The following is a 19,497-nucleotide window of genomic DNA, read 5'->3' on the forward strand; positions in this document are numbered from 1 at the left end:
GGCTGGAGGAAGACGTGAGTGACGGTCTTCACGCAAGCGCAAAAGGTGTCTACTGCTGCGCCGGCCGGCTCGCGAGCCTCGGCGCAGGCGTCTGCGTCCCGAGGCGGACTGCGGCTGCGTGCTCCCGCAGTGGGGCGTCCAAGGGAGCTTGTCCGCCGGTGCTTCTACTGTAGCTGTTTCCAGAGTAGTGATGTTCCTGGGCGCATGCGTGTAGTCCTTCAGCCCGAGTCGTCAGCTCAGCGCGCCTGCGGACTGAGGCTCGATTCCTCCCCTCCCCCTCCTCTCCTCAGCGCGTCTCGGTTTCGCCACCATTTTGTGTTGCAACGGCTGCTCCTAGTTGTTGTTTTTATCGTGCCTAGCTCTGTGCGCGCGAGTCGAAAAAACGGCCCTATGGCGGAGAGTCAGTCAGTGGCCGGGCAGGGAGAATCTGTGTCCCTGTGTGGGTCCGGAGCCCCCAGCTCGGAGCCTGAGACCCGGAGGCTGAGCGAGCTGCGGGTGATAGACCTGCGGGCTGAGCTTAGGCGCCGCAATTTGGACAGCGGTGGGAATAAGAGCGTCCTCATGGAGCGGTTGAGGAAGGTGAGTGGGGAGGACGCGCTGGAGCTCGCGGAGCCGAGGCGCTCCCGGCGCCTGCGCGGCCCCGTTGAGGAAAATGGCGCCAAATTTGGGGGGGGGGGGGGGGGGGCACGGACAAGGAGGTAATGGGACGCCGCGGTGGGGCTTGGTTTGTGTGGGCCCTGCGTTTCCAGCCATGCCGTGAGGCCCCTGCCAGCGTTCCCCAGTCTTGCATGGCACAGTGTGCCTGGCGCCGTGTTCAGCCCAGGGAGCTTCAGTCTCCTCCATTACTGTACTTCCTGCTATGCGTTGAGCGCTTGGGTTTCCAGATCTGTGCGCTGTCCGCCAGACTTCCTGCTGTGTACTCCTTCCCTGTGTTTCTAGCTAGTGGCTGTACATTGCATCCTCACCAGAATATTTGGTATATTAACAGCTGTAGGGTTCTTCCATGAGACTGACCCTTTGCTATCGCTTGGAACTTAGGTTCTTCATCTGTCACAACGCTGTAGGTATCTATGTGCTGTTGCAAATGCTGTAGGATTGGCTAGCACAAGCTAATTCGTGGTCTGGATATCGTTACTTTGCTTACTAAATTTTTGCTCTGTTTTCCTTAAAACTCAGTTGTTTTTCTGCCTGTAGGTTATGCTACTGACCGCTTTCCAGAACTGACTCCAACATGTTACTGTTTCTGCTGTGCTTGATGCTTTGATCTGGTTGTCTTTATATTGCATATTAAAGTTGCTTCTGTGTAGTTCAAAGCAAAAGATTCTTGTTTTAGTATTTTTCTCCCTCTGGTGTCCAACTCCTAACTCAATGGAAATGCACAAATAAAAGTTTTATATCTGTCTTGAGATCTATCTTTTATCTTTTCCCTCTAATAGGCTATTGAGGAGGAAGGGGGGGATCCAGATGAAATTCCAGTGGTTTCAGAAAATATCATCAAGAAAACTCCCAAAAGAAGCAGCAAAGGTACAGGGGAGTTAAAGAGAACTTCCTCATCTTTCTGGCAACTTTTATCTATGAAGCAGAGCTTTGCTTGTTTTCTCTATGTTTGGTTTTCCCTTTGGAAAAATGCTTTGTTTAATTTTGGCACTGTTGCTGAATGTTTTGCACTCCCGAAGCTGTAGTGCGAAGTCTTCCTCTTAGCTCTGAGACTGCCTTCCCTTTTTTATTATAGTGTGCTTGTATTTTTTTGAGGAAAATATATTTGTAAAAGATGACACAATTATTTAGGTCTGTGTTTGAGGAGTTACTGTTTGGTGCTGAAACTAGTATATTGTTTTTGGTAATTGGTCACTTACAATGTTATGTGTCAAGCTGATAAATGGAGTGCTGCAGTAAGACTTACCTTTGGATTCTTTGCTGTTGTTGTGTATTGGGAGGTCCCCCTTCCCCCAGTAAACTTCCAGAAAGAAGTGAAAGCTTGAGGTAATAAATTATTGTAGTCTCAACTAAGTCAAATATTCTGGGGTGTACAAAGTGGCACATTTTTAAATCTCATGAAGGATCTTGGACTGCGGCTTGTTTATAACTTTGTCGTTTACCAAACAGAGATGCTACATATACACTGATTGTCAAAAATGAGGAAAAATAGGTATTCCATTCAATTTAGTTATCTAATCTGGGGAAAAGAATTAGAGCTTGAAGGATACATATTTTTGCCTTTTTTCATTCTGACAATCGTTACTAGGACGTAGACCAGAGGAAGAAGGAGTTGAAGACAATGGCCTGGAAGAGGATTCAGGAGATGGACAGGTATGTGAAGCCTTGTTTGAGGTTAAGTATAAGAGTGTTGCATTCAAGTTAAAATGACTATTATACATACTTTTTTTCTTTTTACAGGAGGATATTGAAGCAAGTTTGGATAACTTGCAGGATATTGACATGATGGATATTAGTGTGTTAGATGAAGCTGAAATAGATAATGGCAATGCTGTAGATTGCGGAGAGGATTACAGTGCTGATAATATTCTTGACTCACTGTGTGATAGTAAAGAAAATGCTGATGCAGAAATGAAAGAACTTCCAGATCAGCCTACAGAATATGCTGTAGGTAACTTGGAGGCATCCCCACAATTTTCAGAAATTAAAGAAGAATCAAGAGAAATACCAGTAGTGATGGTATGCATCTCTTACATGTGTGAAATCAGATTTTTTTTCCTTCAAATTAAATAGTAAATAGTACCTAAAGAATAGTTGAAATAATGAGGCTCTACCAGTTCTTATGATCATTGATTTTGTTTGTTTGTTTTTCTTTTACATGTTCATGGAAATGGCATTCTTGATTTTAAAATGTTTAGATGTTGTTTGCATGCCTCGTATGACTATACCAATTAATAGTAATCAAGAAAGCATTGTTTTAGTCATGCTTTGAACTCTGCTTTATGTGATATTTACATTCCCATCTTCATGTCTTTATTTAGGAAGACACTGTGAGGCATACACATGCCATAGTTTTGCTTATTTCACTAACTTCAGCTGAACAGCAGCATACTGGGAGCTGTGTCCTAGGGCTCTTTTTTTTCTTTCTTTCTTTTTTGGGGGATTAAGATTGGGTTTTACTATTGTTCAGGCTCTGAGAGTGTTTTTGTGTTGGTTTTCTGTGTTTGTCTTGATAATGAATTGCTCTTATGACGTTGTCCATCTGTGCTGGAAAAAAAAAAAACTTTTTTACTATGGTCAAGAGTGTTTTTTTTTTTTTCCTGAAACACACAACAAAGCATTTGAAGAAAGTTATTCTTACCCTGTCTAACGGGAAATCTAGCTGTTCATTATGTGAGCGTATTGTGTCATCAGTCTGTATTTTTAGGATTCCAGAGTTGTGTGGTTCCTCCCTGCTCCCCCCCCCTTAAATCTGAAAATTGCAGAAATAATCCCTGTGCCCAAGGACATAACCCCCTCCGCCCCAGCCCTTTGGACAGAAATATCCAGCAAGTAATTCTTTTCAGTGGTAAAATTACTGGAGTCTAGATATTCTCCTACAGTCTTCTTTTTTTCACTAAAGAAAATAGTTACCAGTCACACAGACCTTCTGGGTCTATGTTGTTGCTATAAATAAAATATAAATAGTAATAGAAACTTTGCCATCAGAGTCCATATACCCTTAAAAGTTTCTGAGGGCAGAGCAGCTTGTTCTCATTCAGTCACTGGGGAGTGGAAGAGTTGTGGGGGTAATCAACTTCGTTGGTTGCTTTGGATGTTAGAAAATCATTTTCAATCTTTCAATTTCTTGTTCAGGTTTCATTCAAAATAGCATTCTATAGATAATGAAATGTCTCGTAATTATTTTTTTTAAGGTAGAGGTTGAAGATGCTGGGAGCAGTTCAGATGCTGTTTCATCTGATTTAACTGCAGTAAAGGTAAATTGTCCCTTATTTTATTCTTTATGATCAGAAAAGGATAATGCATATCATGTAAACTGTATGCTGAAACTGTATACTTGTAGGGAGTACAAAGTAATGCATTCTCATTCCTCAAAGATCAGAAATAAATGCCTTTCTGATTTAAGTATGTGAACACAGATACATGGAAGTCCTGTTGAATTTGGGTGTAGAGTTGGGAGTCTTATCTGTTGTGTATACCGGAACAATGTCCTGCATTATATTTTAGCTTCCATTAGATGTGTGGGTGTTCAGTATTGACATAAAACTGATTTTCTAAAGATACCTTTGCTATACTTGCTTGAAAATGACCACCATGTATTCAGCATGTATCTGAATTCAAGAGATCATGAAGTTTTAATATTTGCTTTATAACATTTAAAGTCTTTAAAAAGTAACTGAAGGCTTTCTTAGAAGTAACTTATTTGGCCTTTTCAAGGCTGAAATGGGTTAAATTACAGTAACTCTTCCCCCAAATTCTCATATGACTTTTTTCTTATCTTTTTCATGTCCAAGATAACATCTTCAATTCTTACGAGGTGGTGATATCTTTCCTCTGTCTTTTTCCCCACAGGAAATTGAAGAACTACCTTTGGAGCCAGGTACTGTTGTGGGTGGTGGTTGTTGTTGTTGTTTTTTTAAACAACAACAAATCCTAGGTTTTGAAACAGTTTCATTCTTCATTTACCCTTTCTTTTTCTTTTTCTTTTTTTTTTTGTGTATCCCTGTTTGGTTTTTAAGCGCATTACTGTAGTATACGTTGTTGTGGTGGACAGGCCAGGTCATGCAGGGTCATAGAGATTGGAAACCCAGTCATATCACCAGATCTGTGAATAACTGCTGCTTGAGAAGGTGCATTAGATATGATGAAATGGTTGCATAGAACTGTTAATGACAATGGAGTTGAATGAACCTTAAGGATCTAAAGGTTCTGAAAATAAAACAGATCTTGTGATATCACACTGTACTGTAATACTGTAAATACAGAAGTACAGGTAATACGAAGCTTTGATACTGAACAGAAATTAAAGAGTGACTGGTCTTGAGAAGAAGGATTACAGTTTCATCATGGGAATCTTCTACAAATCACATTCGCTTTGTGGACTGCAAACACACTCATGCACCATCAGAAGATGCCCAGTTTTCATGTTGGACTGTCTGCTAAAAGAATTTCACAGAAATTAGGAAATTGAACTTTCAATGCATTGATATATTCAGTTAAGCATCTTGGACTTTGGAAGCTAAATAGAGAAGAAACAGACCTGAACGATTTCATGAAGAATATCAAGGATCAGCCAGAAGGTTTTTGTTAAATCTGTGGGGGCATTTTTCTACCCTGTAACATTTTAGGGTTGATACAGTAGGTTGTCAGACTACAGTTAGCATAGTAGTTTTAACACTGTGTACACTAGGGTTTTCCAATCTCTGTGTAGCTTAGAGGTTCTCTTGGTGTTGGTGTGGCAGCCATGCCAGTTCCACATTTGTGATTGCTGTATTTCCCTGGTGATTAAATCTTGTGCCATTCTATTCCTGTTAAATCCGTAGAAAATGAGAAAATACTCGACATTTTGGGGGAAACTTGTAAATCTGAACTACTTAACGAAGAAACTTCCGAAGTGGAGCAGCCACATGCACAGGAAGCAAGTAACGTGGTGCCAGGCAAGAGGCTAGCCGGGGAAGAGGACGCTCTTGCTGCCGCTCAGTTGGAGGAAGATGCTTTAGATTTGGACAGCAAATCGGCACAAGCTTTGGCAAGGAAGGAAGCAAAGCGTTTAGTTGTAGCAAAAGGGGAGACAAGTGAACAGACAATAGAGGAAGAGAAACTGGACTCTGAATCTTTAGTAGTAGAGACCCTAAGTGATCAGAGTAGCAAACGATCCCAAGGCCCGGAAGTCTCTAGTGGGGAAACAGCGGAAAAAGGCGCAGGTCCCGAAGCCAAAGATAGCAAAGAAGATGCCAAGAGAACAGAAGACAAAGCTATTTCTGAGGAATCCCCTGCTACTAAAGAGTCCTCAGCCAGTGAGGGCGGTGATCAGAAAAAGAGGTTTGTTTTTTCTCCGTTCTAGACCAGATGCTATCTTTTTTTCATTGGTCATTAAGTGATGCGAATAAGCTGTTTCCTTCAATTGGCCACCAAGACTGATGAAATTGTAGCTTATTCCTAAAGAATCTGTTTTATTTCTCCTTGTACAGATCTTTTGTAAGCACAGAGGGTTTGTTTTCTTTCCTTCCTCAACCTTCAAAGGTTGTTTTCTTAAATTACTCTAATTTCTGTCATCTGCCAAACAGAACTTATTGTCTGTTTAAGTATACGAATCCCGTATTTCTTGTCATTCTACAAATTTGCAAAGGTGTCTTTTATTTCAGAACTAGTTTACTGGTAGGTATAAAACCAGTGTATGTGATCTCTCTTTTTTTTTTTTTTTGGCTAATATTTKTTTGAATAACATGATCTTTTGTCTCTAGCCCTGTTGAGGATGCAGATACAAAGATAATCTCAAAAGATGAGAAAGGTATGTTTCCAAAAAACAATGTATGTATAGTTGACTTGAAAAAATGTTACTGGGTAAAATCTAGCCATTTTTTTTGTGAAGCAGTTATAGTAAGTAAAAATTCAAATGAGTAAATGGAGTAATAGTTTGACTCATTTTTCAGTGCATCGACTTGCGTTTTTTTGGCTTGTGCTTTGGTTGCTTTTGAATTACATAAGCGTGTGTATGTCTTCACTGTAGTAGTCCTACTGAAGTATCCTGCTAGCTTCACAGAGTGGTATAGATGCTAGGAAGACTGGGATTTCTCTGAAAATCTCAAAAGAGGCTAAACTCCATAGATTTATATTCTCTGTGGTGATTCTGGTGAAGATTGTTATTACAGTGAAAGCTCAGCGCTGTTATAATAAAAGCAGATTTTCAAAGCATGAATTATAAATTTCAGTTCACCTAACTTCTTTGAATCTTTTACTAACTGACAATGTTTTTTAAAGTATCCCTTCTGATTTAACATTAACTACTTCGTAATACTCAGCAAAGCGATAGATGTTGTCTTTGCATATTTCAGTGTAGATGAAAACCGCTTATGACTCCATACAAATACACATCAGTTATTGAGATCAACAGTTAATTTTTGAAGGCTTAAATGTGTTCTGACTTTAAGTGTTGCAAGCAGTAGGAGTAAAATTGCATTTATATAGGAGAAAAATAAAGTGAAGTGACTTTGCCGTATTTTTTTAAAAAAATATTTTTCTTTAAATATTAGGCCGCGCAAGTAGTGGTTCTGGCAGAAATTTGTGGGTTAGTGGACTTTCCTCCTCTACTAGAGCTACAGACTTGAAGAACCTTTTCAGCAAATATGGAAAGGTATGTAGTGGATATGTCCATTAACAAACCATTTAGTCAAATTCAAGGGGTAACCTTAAATTTAGCCTTCTGTCTTTTCTAACAAATCAATATACCAACAAATCAATAAAGTTCTCTCCTGTGTTCTTTTTAAACTCTGATCTGAAAGCATTATTCTTCATAAAAATGTCGCCTGAAATGCAAGGAAAAATAAAATACAGACTTTATAGAATGACTGCATAGACTCTTCTGGAAATTTGGCAGTTCTTGATGGAACAGTCCGATAGATCAGCATCTAGCATGCTATAATTTAATTATTTACCTCTTGGCTGTTCAATAGTAGTGCTTTTTGAATATTTCAAAGGAATACCACTTGAACCAGAACAGTTTAAGTCTATGAGGACAGACTTCCCTTTGCTCTTTAGTACCAGTAAGATTTTGGGACCAAAAGTTGTGAAAGGAACTGTTTCAGGTGGCTATTTCTCCTTCCGCCTAAGACTTCTCTGAAAATAAGATTAAGTGTTTGTGTCACTACTTGCTTGCTTGTGCACTCTCAGATATTGTTTCCATTGGATGGAAACTGACATAGATGTTATGTAAGGAAAGAAAAATTCATGATTTTTTTTTTTCTCCTGGTTATGTTTCCTCCTTTAGGTAGTTACCTGCTCAGCTTTTCTGAGCATGGTTATGTTGGTTACTTTATCAGCAGAACTATATTTAAATCTCTTCTGTGATCTGATTTCTTTTCACTAAATTCTGCATTTGTTTTATACTTCCTCTTAGAGTACATATGGGGTAATCTTGAACCTTTTCAGCTACAGTTGTATTGCTATTGACTTAAGTATGAACACTATTAGCATCATATTTTGTGAAAGAGTCTTTGTAAGGCACTTCTGGAACACTACTGGCCAAACAGTATAGCGATCAGGTTAAAACTGTAACTTTTCTTTTGCCGCTTGTCAGATGTGCTTAGCAATTTTGTCATCTTAGAATGCTGGCATAATGCTGTGTACCAAGAATGTTTCTCCCTGTTAAAAGTGGATAGGCGCTCTACTGTGTGTTACCAGTAGATAGAACAACTCAAATGGTAAATAAATCATAATGTTTGGCCACAGATCTTCAAACCTAGGTGGGTTGGTATTTTTTCTTTTGTTTTTGTTTTTCTTTTGTTAAGGTGGTTGGTGCAAAAGTAGTGACAAATGCTCGCAGTCCTGGTGCTCGCTGTTATGGCTTTGTTACGATGTCAACATCTGAAGAAGCCACCAAGTGTATTAGTCACCTCCACAGAACAGAGCTGCATGGAAAAATGATTTCTGTGGAAAAGGTAAGTGGTAGCTATCCATGACAGTATACTGAAAATAAAAGTATGCAAGTTTAATGTCTGTCTTCTATTACAAAAAATATTTTTGGCTAACAACATTCTAGGCAAAAAATGAACCAGCTGGGAAAAAGCCTTCAGACAAAAAGGAAGGTGAAGCAAGGAAGGAAAAAGACAGACACCATTCTGCAGATTCCAAGTCTGAGAAGTAATGTGATTTTGCTATTTTTCTTTGTTTAAAGACCACTCATGTGAAATATGACTGTGACAAAAGCAAACAGTGCCTGTAATAGGTCTTGGATTTGCTGCTTCATAGTGCATCTGAAGTAAGAGTAATACTGGAAAAAATTAAATTGATGTTCTGTAGTACTAAGTGGTGCTTTCTTAATGGGTCCTCTATTCAAAAATTCAGAGCTTTGTGGGGTTCAGTATCAAAACTTGTAAGTTATATCAGGAGATACCTGAAATGTTTGTTTTTTTTTTTTTTTTTTTGATAGATTAGTGTGTCTTTCTGGATTGTTCATCCTCTAATTTGATACTGACATAGTCAGCTCTGTTAACTGAAATCTTTCCAGTAATTGGCTTATCTTGTTGTATGGTTGTTTGCATAGTTGTATCTTTATATTTCAGTATTTGTTCTCTCACATGGCCTGTTACTTTTAAAAGAGGAGTTCTGCCTTACTACTTTTTCTTTCCTTGTAAAATTGTGAAAGATCTGTCAAAGGAGATGTTTTGACTGGCTGGCCTGCTTGCATGAGGTGTTTAAGGTATTTGTTTATAAACCCTGCTCTTTTGGTGGAGCTCAGCCTCTATCTGGGTGGCCTCATTTCCCAGTGCTAAGCATAAACTTTATAGAGCAGAAAACTTCATTTCTGGCACACTCAAACTCTCCTAATACTTAGGAGGATCATATGTTGTTTCTCATTTTCAGACTGCTTTAGCTTAGTATTGGTTGCTTCTCTTAAACATAACTGTGTACAAATTTGTATTGGCTTCAGCTCAGCAGGGCGGAAGATGTTCAGGGTATTTGGGGGGTTGTCTAGTTTGGAATGGTTGACTTGGTCAAAAAGAGTGGTTATATGCTCTGTTAGCCTCTAGTAAAGCAAAGTTTACCTATAGGTCTACTGGCATTAAAAAGGAGGAGAAGACGGACAAAAAGGATGATGCTAAGAAACTAGAGAAAGATGGAAAAGATGAAAAAGAAGGAAAAGAAAAGGATGAACAGAGAACTGGATCCTCTGATCGATCTAGGGCAAGCAAATCAGGTAACTTTAACTACTCTTCAAAAAGGCAAAAATGTTTTCAAGGATACTTTAAAAAAAAGAAACATACAAAAATATATACGGTGAAGGGTTTTTTTCTTTTTTTTAGTCCAAAAAAATCCATCAACTAAGTAGGAAAAAGAAGAACAACAAGCTTAAGCATTCATGTTTGTGGTTGTTTACAAAACTTCAACCTCTGTGAGATTTGATGTGTTCTTATTAAAGATGGTTCATAATTCAGAAAAAGACTAAGAAGTGTACTTCTTAATACTTAAGTGTTTCCAATTAACAAAAATCTGCAACAGAAAAAAACTTGATGACTTCCTCCCCACCCCTCAACATAGAATGCTAGTAACTTAACAAAAGTGTTGTAATTACTAGACTTCACCTATTCTGTAAGGCAGTCTGTGAATTCTGTAAAACCTTATCACTGGGCTTAGAACTGATGAAAGTGATGTGTGTGTGTGTGTGTGTGTGTGTGTGTGTATGTTTTGTTTTTTAATGTGACAAAAGTATTTATTATGCAGGCACAAGAGTTGCTTGAATTTACTTTTTTAATTGTCATACTCTTCAGAAAGCACTGCTTTAAATGTCTGATGTATTATCATTTATGCTTGTGTCTTTTTTTTATATAGCAAGTCGAGGAACTGAAAGGACAGTAGTAATGGATAAATCAAAAGGAGAGCCAGTTATCAGTGTGAAAACATCTACATCAAAAGAGAGGGTAGGCACATCTTTCAAAGGTTAAGTAAAACAGATTTGAAAGGTCTTTTTTGGTCACTGCTGCCCTAGTCAAAGAAGTGTATGGTCGTAATATGAAAATGATGTTCAGATAGTATGTTTCCCTGAGTGTGGCGACCAGTGGCCTTTAAAGCAGTATATCATTTGCCTCTAGTGCGTGTCAGATCCTGTGCCCCTAATGTTTATATATTCAAACTCTTAAAGTTCTAGCCAAATTATAGGTACTTCTTCCTAACTGTTTTGCACAATTCAAACGTTATTTGCCTCTTGGAAGGTACGATAGTCTGTTTTATTCAGGTGGGCATCAGGCGGGTGTTTTACCTAGGAATTCCAGCTAAGTGTGCTGCATTTAGCTAGTGCATTGTTTTGCTTTAACAGAGTACGAAAAGCCAGGATCGCAAATCTGAGAGCAAAGAGAAGCAAGATATTTTATCATTCGATAAAATCAAAGAACAACGAGAACGTGAACGTCAGAGGCAAAGAGAGCGAGAAATCAGAGAAACAGAAAGACGTCGGTGAGTCTCCTCTTTTTGCTCTAATCTTTTAGTGGCATTTTTGAACAGGCTTCAACTTAGTGTAGTGCTGACTGTTCTCCATCATTAGTATTTCAGGTTGATTTGGTACTAAACTACTGATAGAATGGACACAGTACCAAATTATGAAGATTTTTACAAGTGAAATCATAGTCTTCTCTAAATCTATGCTTTTAAGCAGACTCCTGCTGAATAAAAGCTTTTGTAGGCACTTTCCGATCTTATGTTCCGCTCCTCTAAAGCAGATTAGAGTTTTCATAATACTTAATTGCTATTGGAAATTCAAAAATACTTTTTATTTGTTCTGTTTTCTGAGGAGTACATACAGGACGCTGCATTCTGAGAAAGCCTTATCAGGGTGAGCTTTTACAGAGTTACAGTTTACTTATGCAGAATGCTTACCTCTTTTTTGTTTTTTTAATTGTTCTGAGTGGCTGTGATTTAGTTGAGAAAAGACCATTCAGGTGAAGCAGGTAGTGGGAATAACCTGGAAATCTTGTTTAGTGCTGGGAGGGTGAGGGGGACAGGATGAAATGGGGGACTGGTCTTAAGACACTAACTCAAAAAGAAAATACCTATTTCAATTAGAGAGAGAGAGAGGCGAGAGCGAGAGCAGCGCCTTCAAGCCATTCATGAACGGGATGAAAGGCAGAGGCTCCAGAGAGAACGTGAGCGACTTGAATTTCAACGGCAGCGTCTTGACAGAGAGCGCTTGGAGAGAGAGCGCTTGGAGAGAGAGAGAATACACATAGAGCAGGAAAGAAGAAGAGAACAGGAACGCATCCAGCGAGAGAGGGAAGAGCTGAGACGTCAGCAAGAACAGCTACGTTATGAACAAGAACGGCGATCTGCGATGAGAAGGCCTTATGATCCTGATGGCAGGTAATAATTGCAATGAGATTCCAACTCTTTGGCTACATCCTGTTACAGGCTCTAGAATAGTTTTCTATGTAGTTTGCAAGTACTTTCACTAAAATAGTTGCAGTTCACAACTGAAAGCTTATTCACATGTTACTGTTAACACTTCAATATTGATTTTTAGAAAGAGCAAATGTTGTACTTACCTACCCTTAAGCACAGTTTTATTCCAGTGGGTTTGAAAAAATGAGAAAGTGTTTCCCAAAGAGGAATTTCTGAGAACAGAAATTTTGGATGTGAACTCTAAAGCAGGGATGCTGGCAGGAACAGGTTCACTTCTCATGTCAACATATGCTGAGATTAACCTTTTTTTATGGTGGTGTTACAACTAGCTGCTTTTCTGAAAGTGAAATGAAATAACAGTTTAACACTCCTGGAACTTCAATCATAAACCAAAAATAAGTATTTGAAAAGTCAGATTGAATGAGGCCTGATTTCAAGAGAGTAAGAAAGGAAGGTTGTTGGGAGCTTTCTACTAATGATATCTTTTATTGCAGGCGAGATGACCCATACTGGCCAGAGGCAAAGCGAATGGCAATGGATGATAGATACCATTCTGAATTTAATCGTCAAGATCGCTTTCATGACTTTGATCACAGGGATCGTGGTAGATACCAAGATCATTCTTTGGACAGGTCAGTAAGGTGGTGTTTTTTATTTGTATCCCTTTAATGAAATTTGATATCCTTTATGGTTTACTCTTGGTTTGAACAGTGCCAAAACCCTCCAAAACAGGCCATGTGTGTTTCTTGAATCTAATTTTACACCAATTTGTAAACCTTTTTTTCCATCACTTAATGGACATATCAAAAAGGTTGCATAAAGGTTATAAGCCAAGTCCTCTAGTAGTCCGCCGTTACACTGAGGGCAATCCTGCAGATTCTGTCAAGACAGCAGGTGCAGAAGACTGGTTTCCAAATCCCAGTTAATTAGCCTAAGATCTAGAAGTTTCCTTCTGCCTCAAAAATCTACCTATGCACATCTTTGCAAGGTGGCTTACACTTACTTTAGTTCCACAGACTTGCTTGTAGCTTGCTTCTGATGCTGGTAGGTTAACTTAATATCCTTCCTTGTTACCAAGCCTGGTATGATGCTATGCCTTGAGTACCTGACTACGCCTCAATGGCATTCACTTAACCATGTTACAAAAACTTACGCTATTTTGGCCTCTTCGTATGCTAGGTTGTAGAAACTAAAAATCTTTTTGAAAGCCTCCTGCTGAATAAACATTGCTTTTTCTCAGATTTACAAACTAATGAAGATAAATTTCAATGTGCTACTTGATACGAACACTATTATTGTTGCAATTGCTGCATTTGAGTGAACTTCTCTTTTTTTTCTTTTTTTTTTCAGAAGAGATGGTTCAAGAGGAATACCAGATCGAGATGGGCAGGTGGGTCATATTGAGATGCTAGCTTCAACCAAAACAAGCAAGCAATGAAACACTCCCTATCCACCCATCTAGCATGTATGCCATCTGCTTCTTAAATCCAACCGATTTGGCATGTTAGATGTGCAAAGCGTAAGTTAGAAGTTCACTAGGGCAGTAGCCATAGATCAGCAAAGAAAATTTTGAGTGATCAGAGCTAGAGTATGGAGTTGAGCCAGTAGGTAGTGATAAAAGTTTTCTGGTTAACTCTTAAGTGTTTTTAATGTACATAAGAGGTGGTCACTGTAGCTCTGTTTCCATAGCTGGCGAGATACCCCTTATCTAATAGATATCTAAACTGTATATAGAAAATAAATGGTGACATAATACAATAGGTAAATGACTGCAAAAGATGATGTATGATTACTGCAGCGGTAAACTTTCTGAACAAAGGAAGGAAGTAGGCAAATCTTTTTTTATTTTTCTAAAATGAAAAGCCTAGTGCCAGAAAAGAAGCCTTTAAAGTATAGGAGGGAGAAATTGGAGCAGAATTTGTGAAACTAATGTGAAATTTTTGAAACTGTCTGTAAAGTTAACACCCAAAATGAACCACAGGCAGCAGCAACGGAACCAGTGAAGAATGAGATGGCTACTGTTTTGTTTTCTGACAGCTTATAAAATTGTGATCTCTTAGAGGAGCTGGATAAAGCTTTGCTATCCTTATATTAAAGAAAAAAGGCTTGTGCTGATTCTTAGCATAACTGTATACTATTTGCCTTCCAGCATTACCCAGATGAACGCCATGGAGGGCCTGATCGTCATTCCCGGGACTCCCGAGATGGTTGGAGTGGCTATGGGTCTGACAGAAGAATGACTGAAGGGAGAGGGATGCCTCCGCAATCCCGGTTAGTGCATGTGAAGCAGAGGAAGTAATTTGTTCGTTCTTAAAATGTTTACGCTCAGTGAACCTTCAAAGGGTGATGGTGGAAGCAGTTTCACAAGTGTGAATCCTCTCTCCAGATAATTTCTTTGAGGGTCTAATCTCCTGGATGAGCAAGGAATTTAACACATGTAGCTCCCCTGTGCATCAAGAGAATGGAGTGGTGTTAGTGAGTAAAGAGGTGCTACTCTGGTAGCTCTGCTGATAACTGTGGTTCTCTTGCAAATGCTTCAGTTTTCTGCAAATGAGATCCAGTCCCATACTGGGTGCTCCAGTAATGCCAACAGAAGTCTTAATTTGTGGCTAGCAATCAGATTTTAGGGAAATAGTCAGAATCTCTGACAGTGAAGGTGGGGAAATGAGACTGTTCTGGAATCTTATTTTTTTCTTTAAGCTGGATAATCAAGCTAAGTGTATTCCAGATATATAATGTTTAGTTATCACTCCCAGATGGAGAAATGGCATTCCATTAATTCTTCGTTGCTTAAATGTTTCAGCATGTTGTGATACTAACTATGCCCCTGTAGATCAGAAAAAGATGAGCTATATTGTGTAAAGGACACTTCAGCAAGTTTCTTTTTGTCCCTCTTTGAACAATTTTTATTGTAATGATGGGGTGGATACAGCTTGATAAATGATTGAATACACATCTGTAGTATGGGGTATGGTATTTGACTTTACCCTATGCTATTAAATTGATAAGGGATACACCTAGAAGATTTTCTTTTATTTTTTTAAGAGATGGACGTGACTGGGGAGATCATGGTCGAAAGTTAGAGGGGCATCAAGATCGTTCATGGCAGGGAAGTGTGGATGGAGGAATGATGGGACGGGATCATGAGAGATGGCAAGGTACACTTGCTGCTTACCAGTGTGATCGTGGTGTTTTTTTTTTTTCCTATGAATTTCTGCTGTTGAACTTCTAGTGGTATAGTGGTAGTTAATTTCTACAGAGCTTTAACAGCATTACAAAGAAAGCAAATACAATTCTAGGTTCAAGGTGGCTTTTTTTAATAGGATTTTTTTTTTTAATCAGGTGGTGATAGAAGCATGCCTGGTCAGTCAGGACCAGGCCATGTGATGAATCAAGGAGGGATGTCAGGGTAAGCTTTGTCAGAGTGCTCAAGTGCTCATGGATGTTTTTATAATAGCTAACTTACCTGAATAAAGGAAGAAATTGCTTTGTCATTTTTGCAAAATAATACTTTCAGCTTCTACAACTATGAATTTGCTAGTAGAAAAAAATAATCAAACATATTTTGTCAGAGCAGTATGTTCTTGGCAATTCTCAATTTGTTTGCTCTTGTTTTTAAGGCGTGGAGGCTTCACACAAGGTGGAAACCAGAGCCAGATAATGCAGAGTAGTGGAATACAAGGAGGATTTGCAGGACAGGATCGACCGAACAGACTGACTGATCCCCGTTTTACCCGCCGCTACTGAAAGCACTATCTATCATATATGTGTGTGTGTGTGTGTGTGTGTGTGTGTATATTTTTTTTTCAGTGCAAGATGACAATGGTGGTGAATTTTATTAGCCAAGGTCACCTTGAATTTATGATTATAAAAAGCAAAACTGCTGCCATATTGTAGCCAAATACTACATCAATGCATTCGGTTGTTTTTTGGTTTTTTTTTTTTGTTTTGTTTTTTTGTTTTTTTGTTTTTTTTTTTTTGGTAATAGGTGTGTTTTGGTCAAACATCAAAGTTTCTGTTAATGAAACATTCCATTTTTCCAAAATAATAAAACCAGTTTACAGCTAACATTATTTCTTATTTCCATAGTCTTTGGTGCTGTACTTCATAAGATGGGCTTAAATACAGTGAAGGGAAGACACAGTCTGCTTTCAACACCATCAGTTTCTAAGTAATGCAATGTATCTATGACAGGGGTGGGTGGGTGTAGCATTACCAGCATTTGAGACAGAGGTGGCATTCATGCATTTTATAATATACTTTACATGTAGTTCACTTCCAGGGGTCATTTATGTGCTTTAGCTAGTTCCTTTGTGTTCTTTTCACTAATCCTTGTGGTTATTTTGTGCTCAGTAAAGTGCCTGAAGACACGGCACATGGAGCACTTGGACCACTCTGGGAGGTGTGTGTGGCGGGGGGCAGCGCTCTGTGTGTGTGTGCTGTTGGGGATTAGGGTCGGGTTAGGGTTATCATTGGGTTAGGGGTTTTGGTTACGGTGAGGATTTGAGTTAGAGTTGAGAGAATGAGAAAACCTGTGGGCACTGTTGTTAGGAATGTGGATAGAGGTTGCCAAGAGAAGGCATTTGCTGCTGGGAGAGCTGTCCTGTAAGGAGTTTCTGGTGTGTGCCAGAGCTGGGGCCTATGTGGCATGCTTGGCGTGCCAGATCTCGGAGGGATATGGTTAGTATCAAGGGAAGGAGAAAAGCTGGAGGCGCCATTGGCGTGGGTGTGCGAAATGGTTGCCCAAAGCGGGTGTTTGCAGCCAAGAGAGCTAAGCTGCGAGGAGTTTGTTGTGCATGCCAGAGACAGGCTTCTGTTTCCCAGGCTGGCCTGCCAAAGATCTTCCGGGTAGGGTTAGGACGAAGAGAAGGAGATAAGCTGGAGGCACTCTTGGCATTGGCGTGGCTAGGGACTGTGCAGAGAAGTCATTAGGGTTAGGTTAGGGTTTGGGGTCAGGGCCATTTGGGGTCAGGGCCATTTGGGGTCAGAGCCATTTGGGGTCAGAGCCATTTGGGGTCAGAGCCATTTAGGGTTAGGGTTAGAGCCATTTAGGGTTAGGGTTAGGGCTATGGGTTAGGGTTGGGTTGGGGTTAGGGTTTAGGGTTAGGGTTAGAGGGTTAGGGTTTAGGTTTAGGGCTAGGGCTAGGGTTAGATGTTAGGGTTAGGGTGTTGGGGTTAGGGTTTAGGGTTAGGGTTAGTGGGTTAGGGTTTAGGTTTAGGGCTAGGGCTAGAGGTTAGGGTTAGGGTGTTGGGGTTAGGGTTTAGGGTTAGGGTGTTGGGGTTAGGGTTTAGGGTTAGGGTTAGGGTGTTGGGGTTAGGGTTTAGGGTTAGGGTTAGGGCCATTTAGGGTTAGGGCCAAGGGTTAAGGGTTAGGGTTGGGGTTAGGGTTGGTTAGAGTTGGGTTTAGGGTTAGGGTTTAGGGTTAGGGTTGGGTTGGGGTTGGGTTAGGGTTAGAGCCATTTTGGGTTAGAGCCATTTAGCGTTAGGGTTGGGTTAGGGTTAGGGCCATTTAGGCTTAGGGTTAAGGGTTAGGGTTGGGGTTAGGGTTGGTTAGAGTTGTGTTTAGGGTTAGGGTTAGAATTTAGGGTTAGGGTTTAGGGTTAGGGTTTAGGGTTAGGTTAGGGTTTAGGGTTGGGTTAGGGTTAGAAACGTTAGGGTTTAGGGTTAGGGTTGGGTTAGGGTTTAGGGTTAGTGTTAGGGGTTAGGGTTTAGTGTTAGGGTTGGGTTAGGGGTTAGGGTTGGGGTTAGGGGTTAGGGTTTAGGGTTAGGTTAGAGTTAGGGTTAGGTTAGGGGTTAGGGCTAGGGTTAGAGGGTTAGGGTTAGGGCCATTTAGGGTTAGGGTAGGGGTTAGGGTTAGGAACACCATTTAAGGTTAGGGGTTGGGGTTAGGGTTAGGGTTTAGGGTTAGGGTTAGGATTGAGAGAACGAGAAAGGCAGCGCGCGCCATTGTTATGAATGTGGATAGAGGGTGCCCATAGAAGGTGTTGGCAGCCAAGAGAGCTGGGCTGTAAAAGGGGACATCTTGAAGAGAAGTGGCTACAGGTAGCGAACCAGCTATTTGGTCATCACCTATGAGGMAAGCATCTGAGCGTAAGAGGAATCTGGGAGCTGAATCGAAAAGGTGATAGGTCGGAAACAGAGACAGGCACATCAAGTGCCGTCCTTCTTCCATGTAGTTAAAGACCGAGGGAATTGTTGGTTAAGCGGGTGCGTGCGAAGGTTTGAGAAAGGGTACAGGACAGTAACGATAGTACTGAAGCAGGATAAAAACAAGGCTTCATGGAAGATGGCGTAGGTAAGCATTAGGTGATGCGCCTGCCTGTCTAGTAACCTAGCCCTAATTGCTGTACGGAATGTTTCCAAACAGTTTACCCTGTAACGTATGATGTAAAGTGCTGTATTGAGACCTTTCCTTTAAGAAAGGAGGGGAGAGCAGAAGAAAAAAAAAGTATAAAAAGGGGGAAGAACACGGGAAAGAGAAAAAAAGAACATGCGTAAATGCTTTCGTTGYCTTTCATTGAGAGTAAAATGCCAGCTTCTCTCTTTGTTACAGAGCTAGAACCAACGATAGTAAATGCTGACGGAGAGGAAAGCYGGACAAGCGGTCTTTTTGTGATTAATACCTAAGGGACGAAGTGAATGAAACGAGGAAGCAAAAATGCAGTAGACCCCTGATATCCCCAGCAACTGCTGCAGAAGGAGGTGTTCTGCCACRGGCAAGTAAGGCRACTGTTGGTAACGACTGTTTGTTATKTYGGCCTCCCAGAGGCRGTACTGAAGGCTAAGCAACCCTTTCCTGCCCTGTGGATACCGTTAACTGCATCCACCTTAGTTTTGCTTTGGCTGTTTGTGTTTTGTCTTGTTATCCTASGTGTGCAGATAGAMAGGGAAGGATACAATACTTAMACTTTCAGACGAATTGCCACRGCTGAAGTTGAAGAGACCASAAAAAYGTAAGCAAGCTGAGGTGCGAAAACCACGTGGAACCAGCCRAGAGCCGTCTCCSTCTCCCGCAAACGAAAGCCCGTCCTTCCTGACTAGGAAGGCTCACTGTTAGTAGCGATCGAAATAACAGATCACAGACGTATAACGAAGGTCTGTCCGTCTTACAGCAAGCACGCTACGTACGTGTGTTTCTGTGCGTGTGACTTAACATGTTTGTGAAAGATCCTAGTTTAAAAGCTATGAGACTGCAAATTATTATCTTAGGGGAATGATACTGAAGTGGCCAAAGTTTCCGAAGAAGGAGAGGGAGAAAGAGAGAGAGGGAGAAAGTGCACGAACTGTAAAATTAAGAGATGGTTTTCAGAGGGATCAATTAGTGCAACCCCCTGGTTAGTTACCTGGCAGTGGTATTTGAGGAAAGAGGAAGGCAGTGGATAGAGGAAATGTTAAAGCCTGGTGGAATTGAGTAACATTTCCTGCCCTCAAATTCCCGTGACAAGGCAAGCC

The 19,497-nt window shown here is 40.4% G+C and overlaps 1 protein-coding gene across 4 annotated transcripts; it reads left to right on the forward strand.

Annotated features, from left to right (window-relative positions):
* The first annotated feature begins 174 nt into the window (after positions 1-174).
* LOC146589226 (scaffold attachment factor B1-like) lies at positions 175-19,491 on the forward strand. Of its 4 annotated transcripts, XR_014897231.1 has the most exons (23): positions 175-579; positions 1,437-1,524; positions 2,246-2,310; positions 2,398-2,676; positions 3,852-3,914; positions 4,510-4,537; positions 5,481-5,979; positions 6,402-6,448; positions 7,191-7,291; positions 8,445-8,594; positions 8,696-8,796; positions 9,708-9,853; positions 10,486-10,574; positions 10,970-11,106; positions 11,713-12,006; positions 12,540-12,677; positions 13,396-13,435; positions 14,195-14,316; positions 15,091-15,203; positions 15,388-15,454; positions 15,666-15,814; positions 18,599-18,765; positions 18,925-19,491. XR_014897231.1 is itself a non-coding variant. In XM_085316652.1 (21 exons), the coding sequence occupies exons 1-21, from the start codon at positions 205-207 to the stop codon at positions 15,790-15,792; spliced, it is 3,069 nt and encodes a 1,022-aa protein (XP_085172778.1). In that variant the 5' UTR covers positions 176-204; the 3' UTR covers positions 15,793-16,118. The 4 variants fall into 4 exon arrangements, 2 of the variants coding, with proteins under 2 accessions (XP_085172778.1, XP_085172779.1); XM_085316652.1 differs by lacking the exons at positions 18,599-18,765; positions 18,925-19,491 and having other exon boundaries at positions 176-579; positions 15,666-16,118; XR_014897232.1 differs by lacking the exons at positions 15,091-15,203; positions 18,599-18,765; positions 18,925-19,491 and having other exon boundaries at positions 176-579; positions 15,666-15,688.
* The last annotated feature ends 6 nt before the right edge of the window (positions 19,492-19,497 follow it).

This window comes from Rhea americana, unplaced genomic scaffold (assembly GCF_003343005.1).
Source record: "Rhea americana isolate MKP2758 unplaced genomic scaffold, rheAme1 scaffold_477, whole genome shotgun sequence".
Taxonomy (NCBI): Eukaryota; Metazoa; Chordata; class Aves; order Rheiformes; family Rheidae; genus Rhea; species Rhea americana.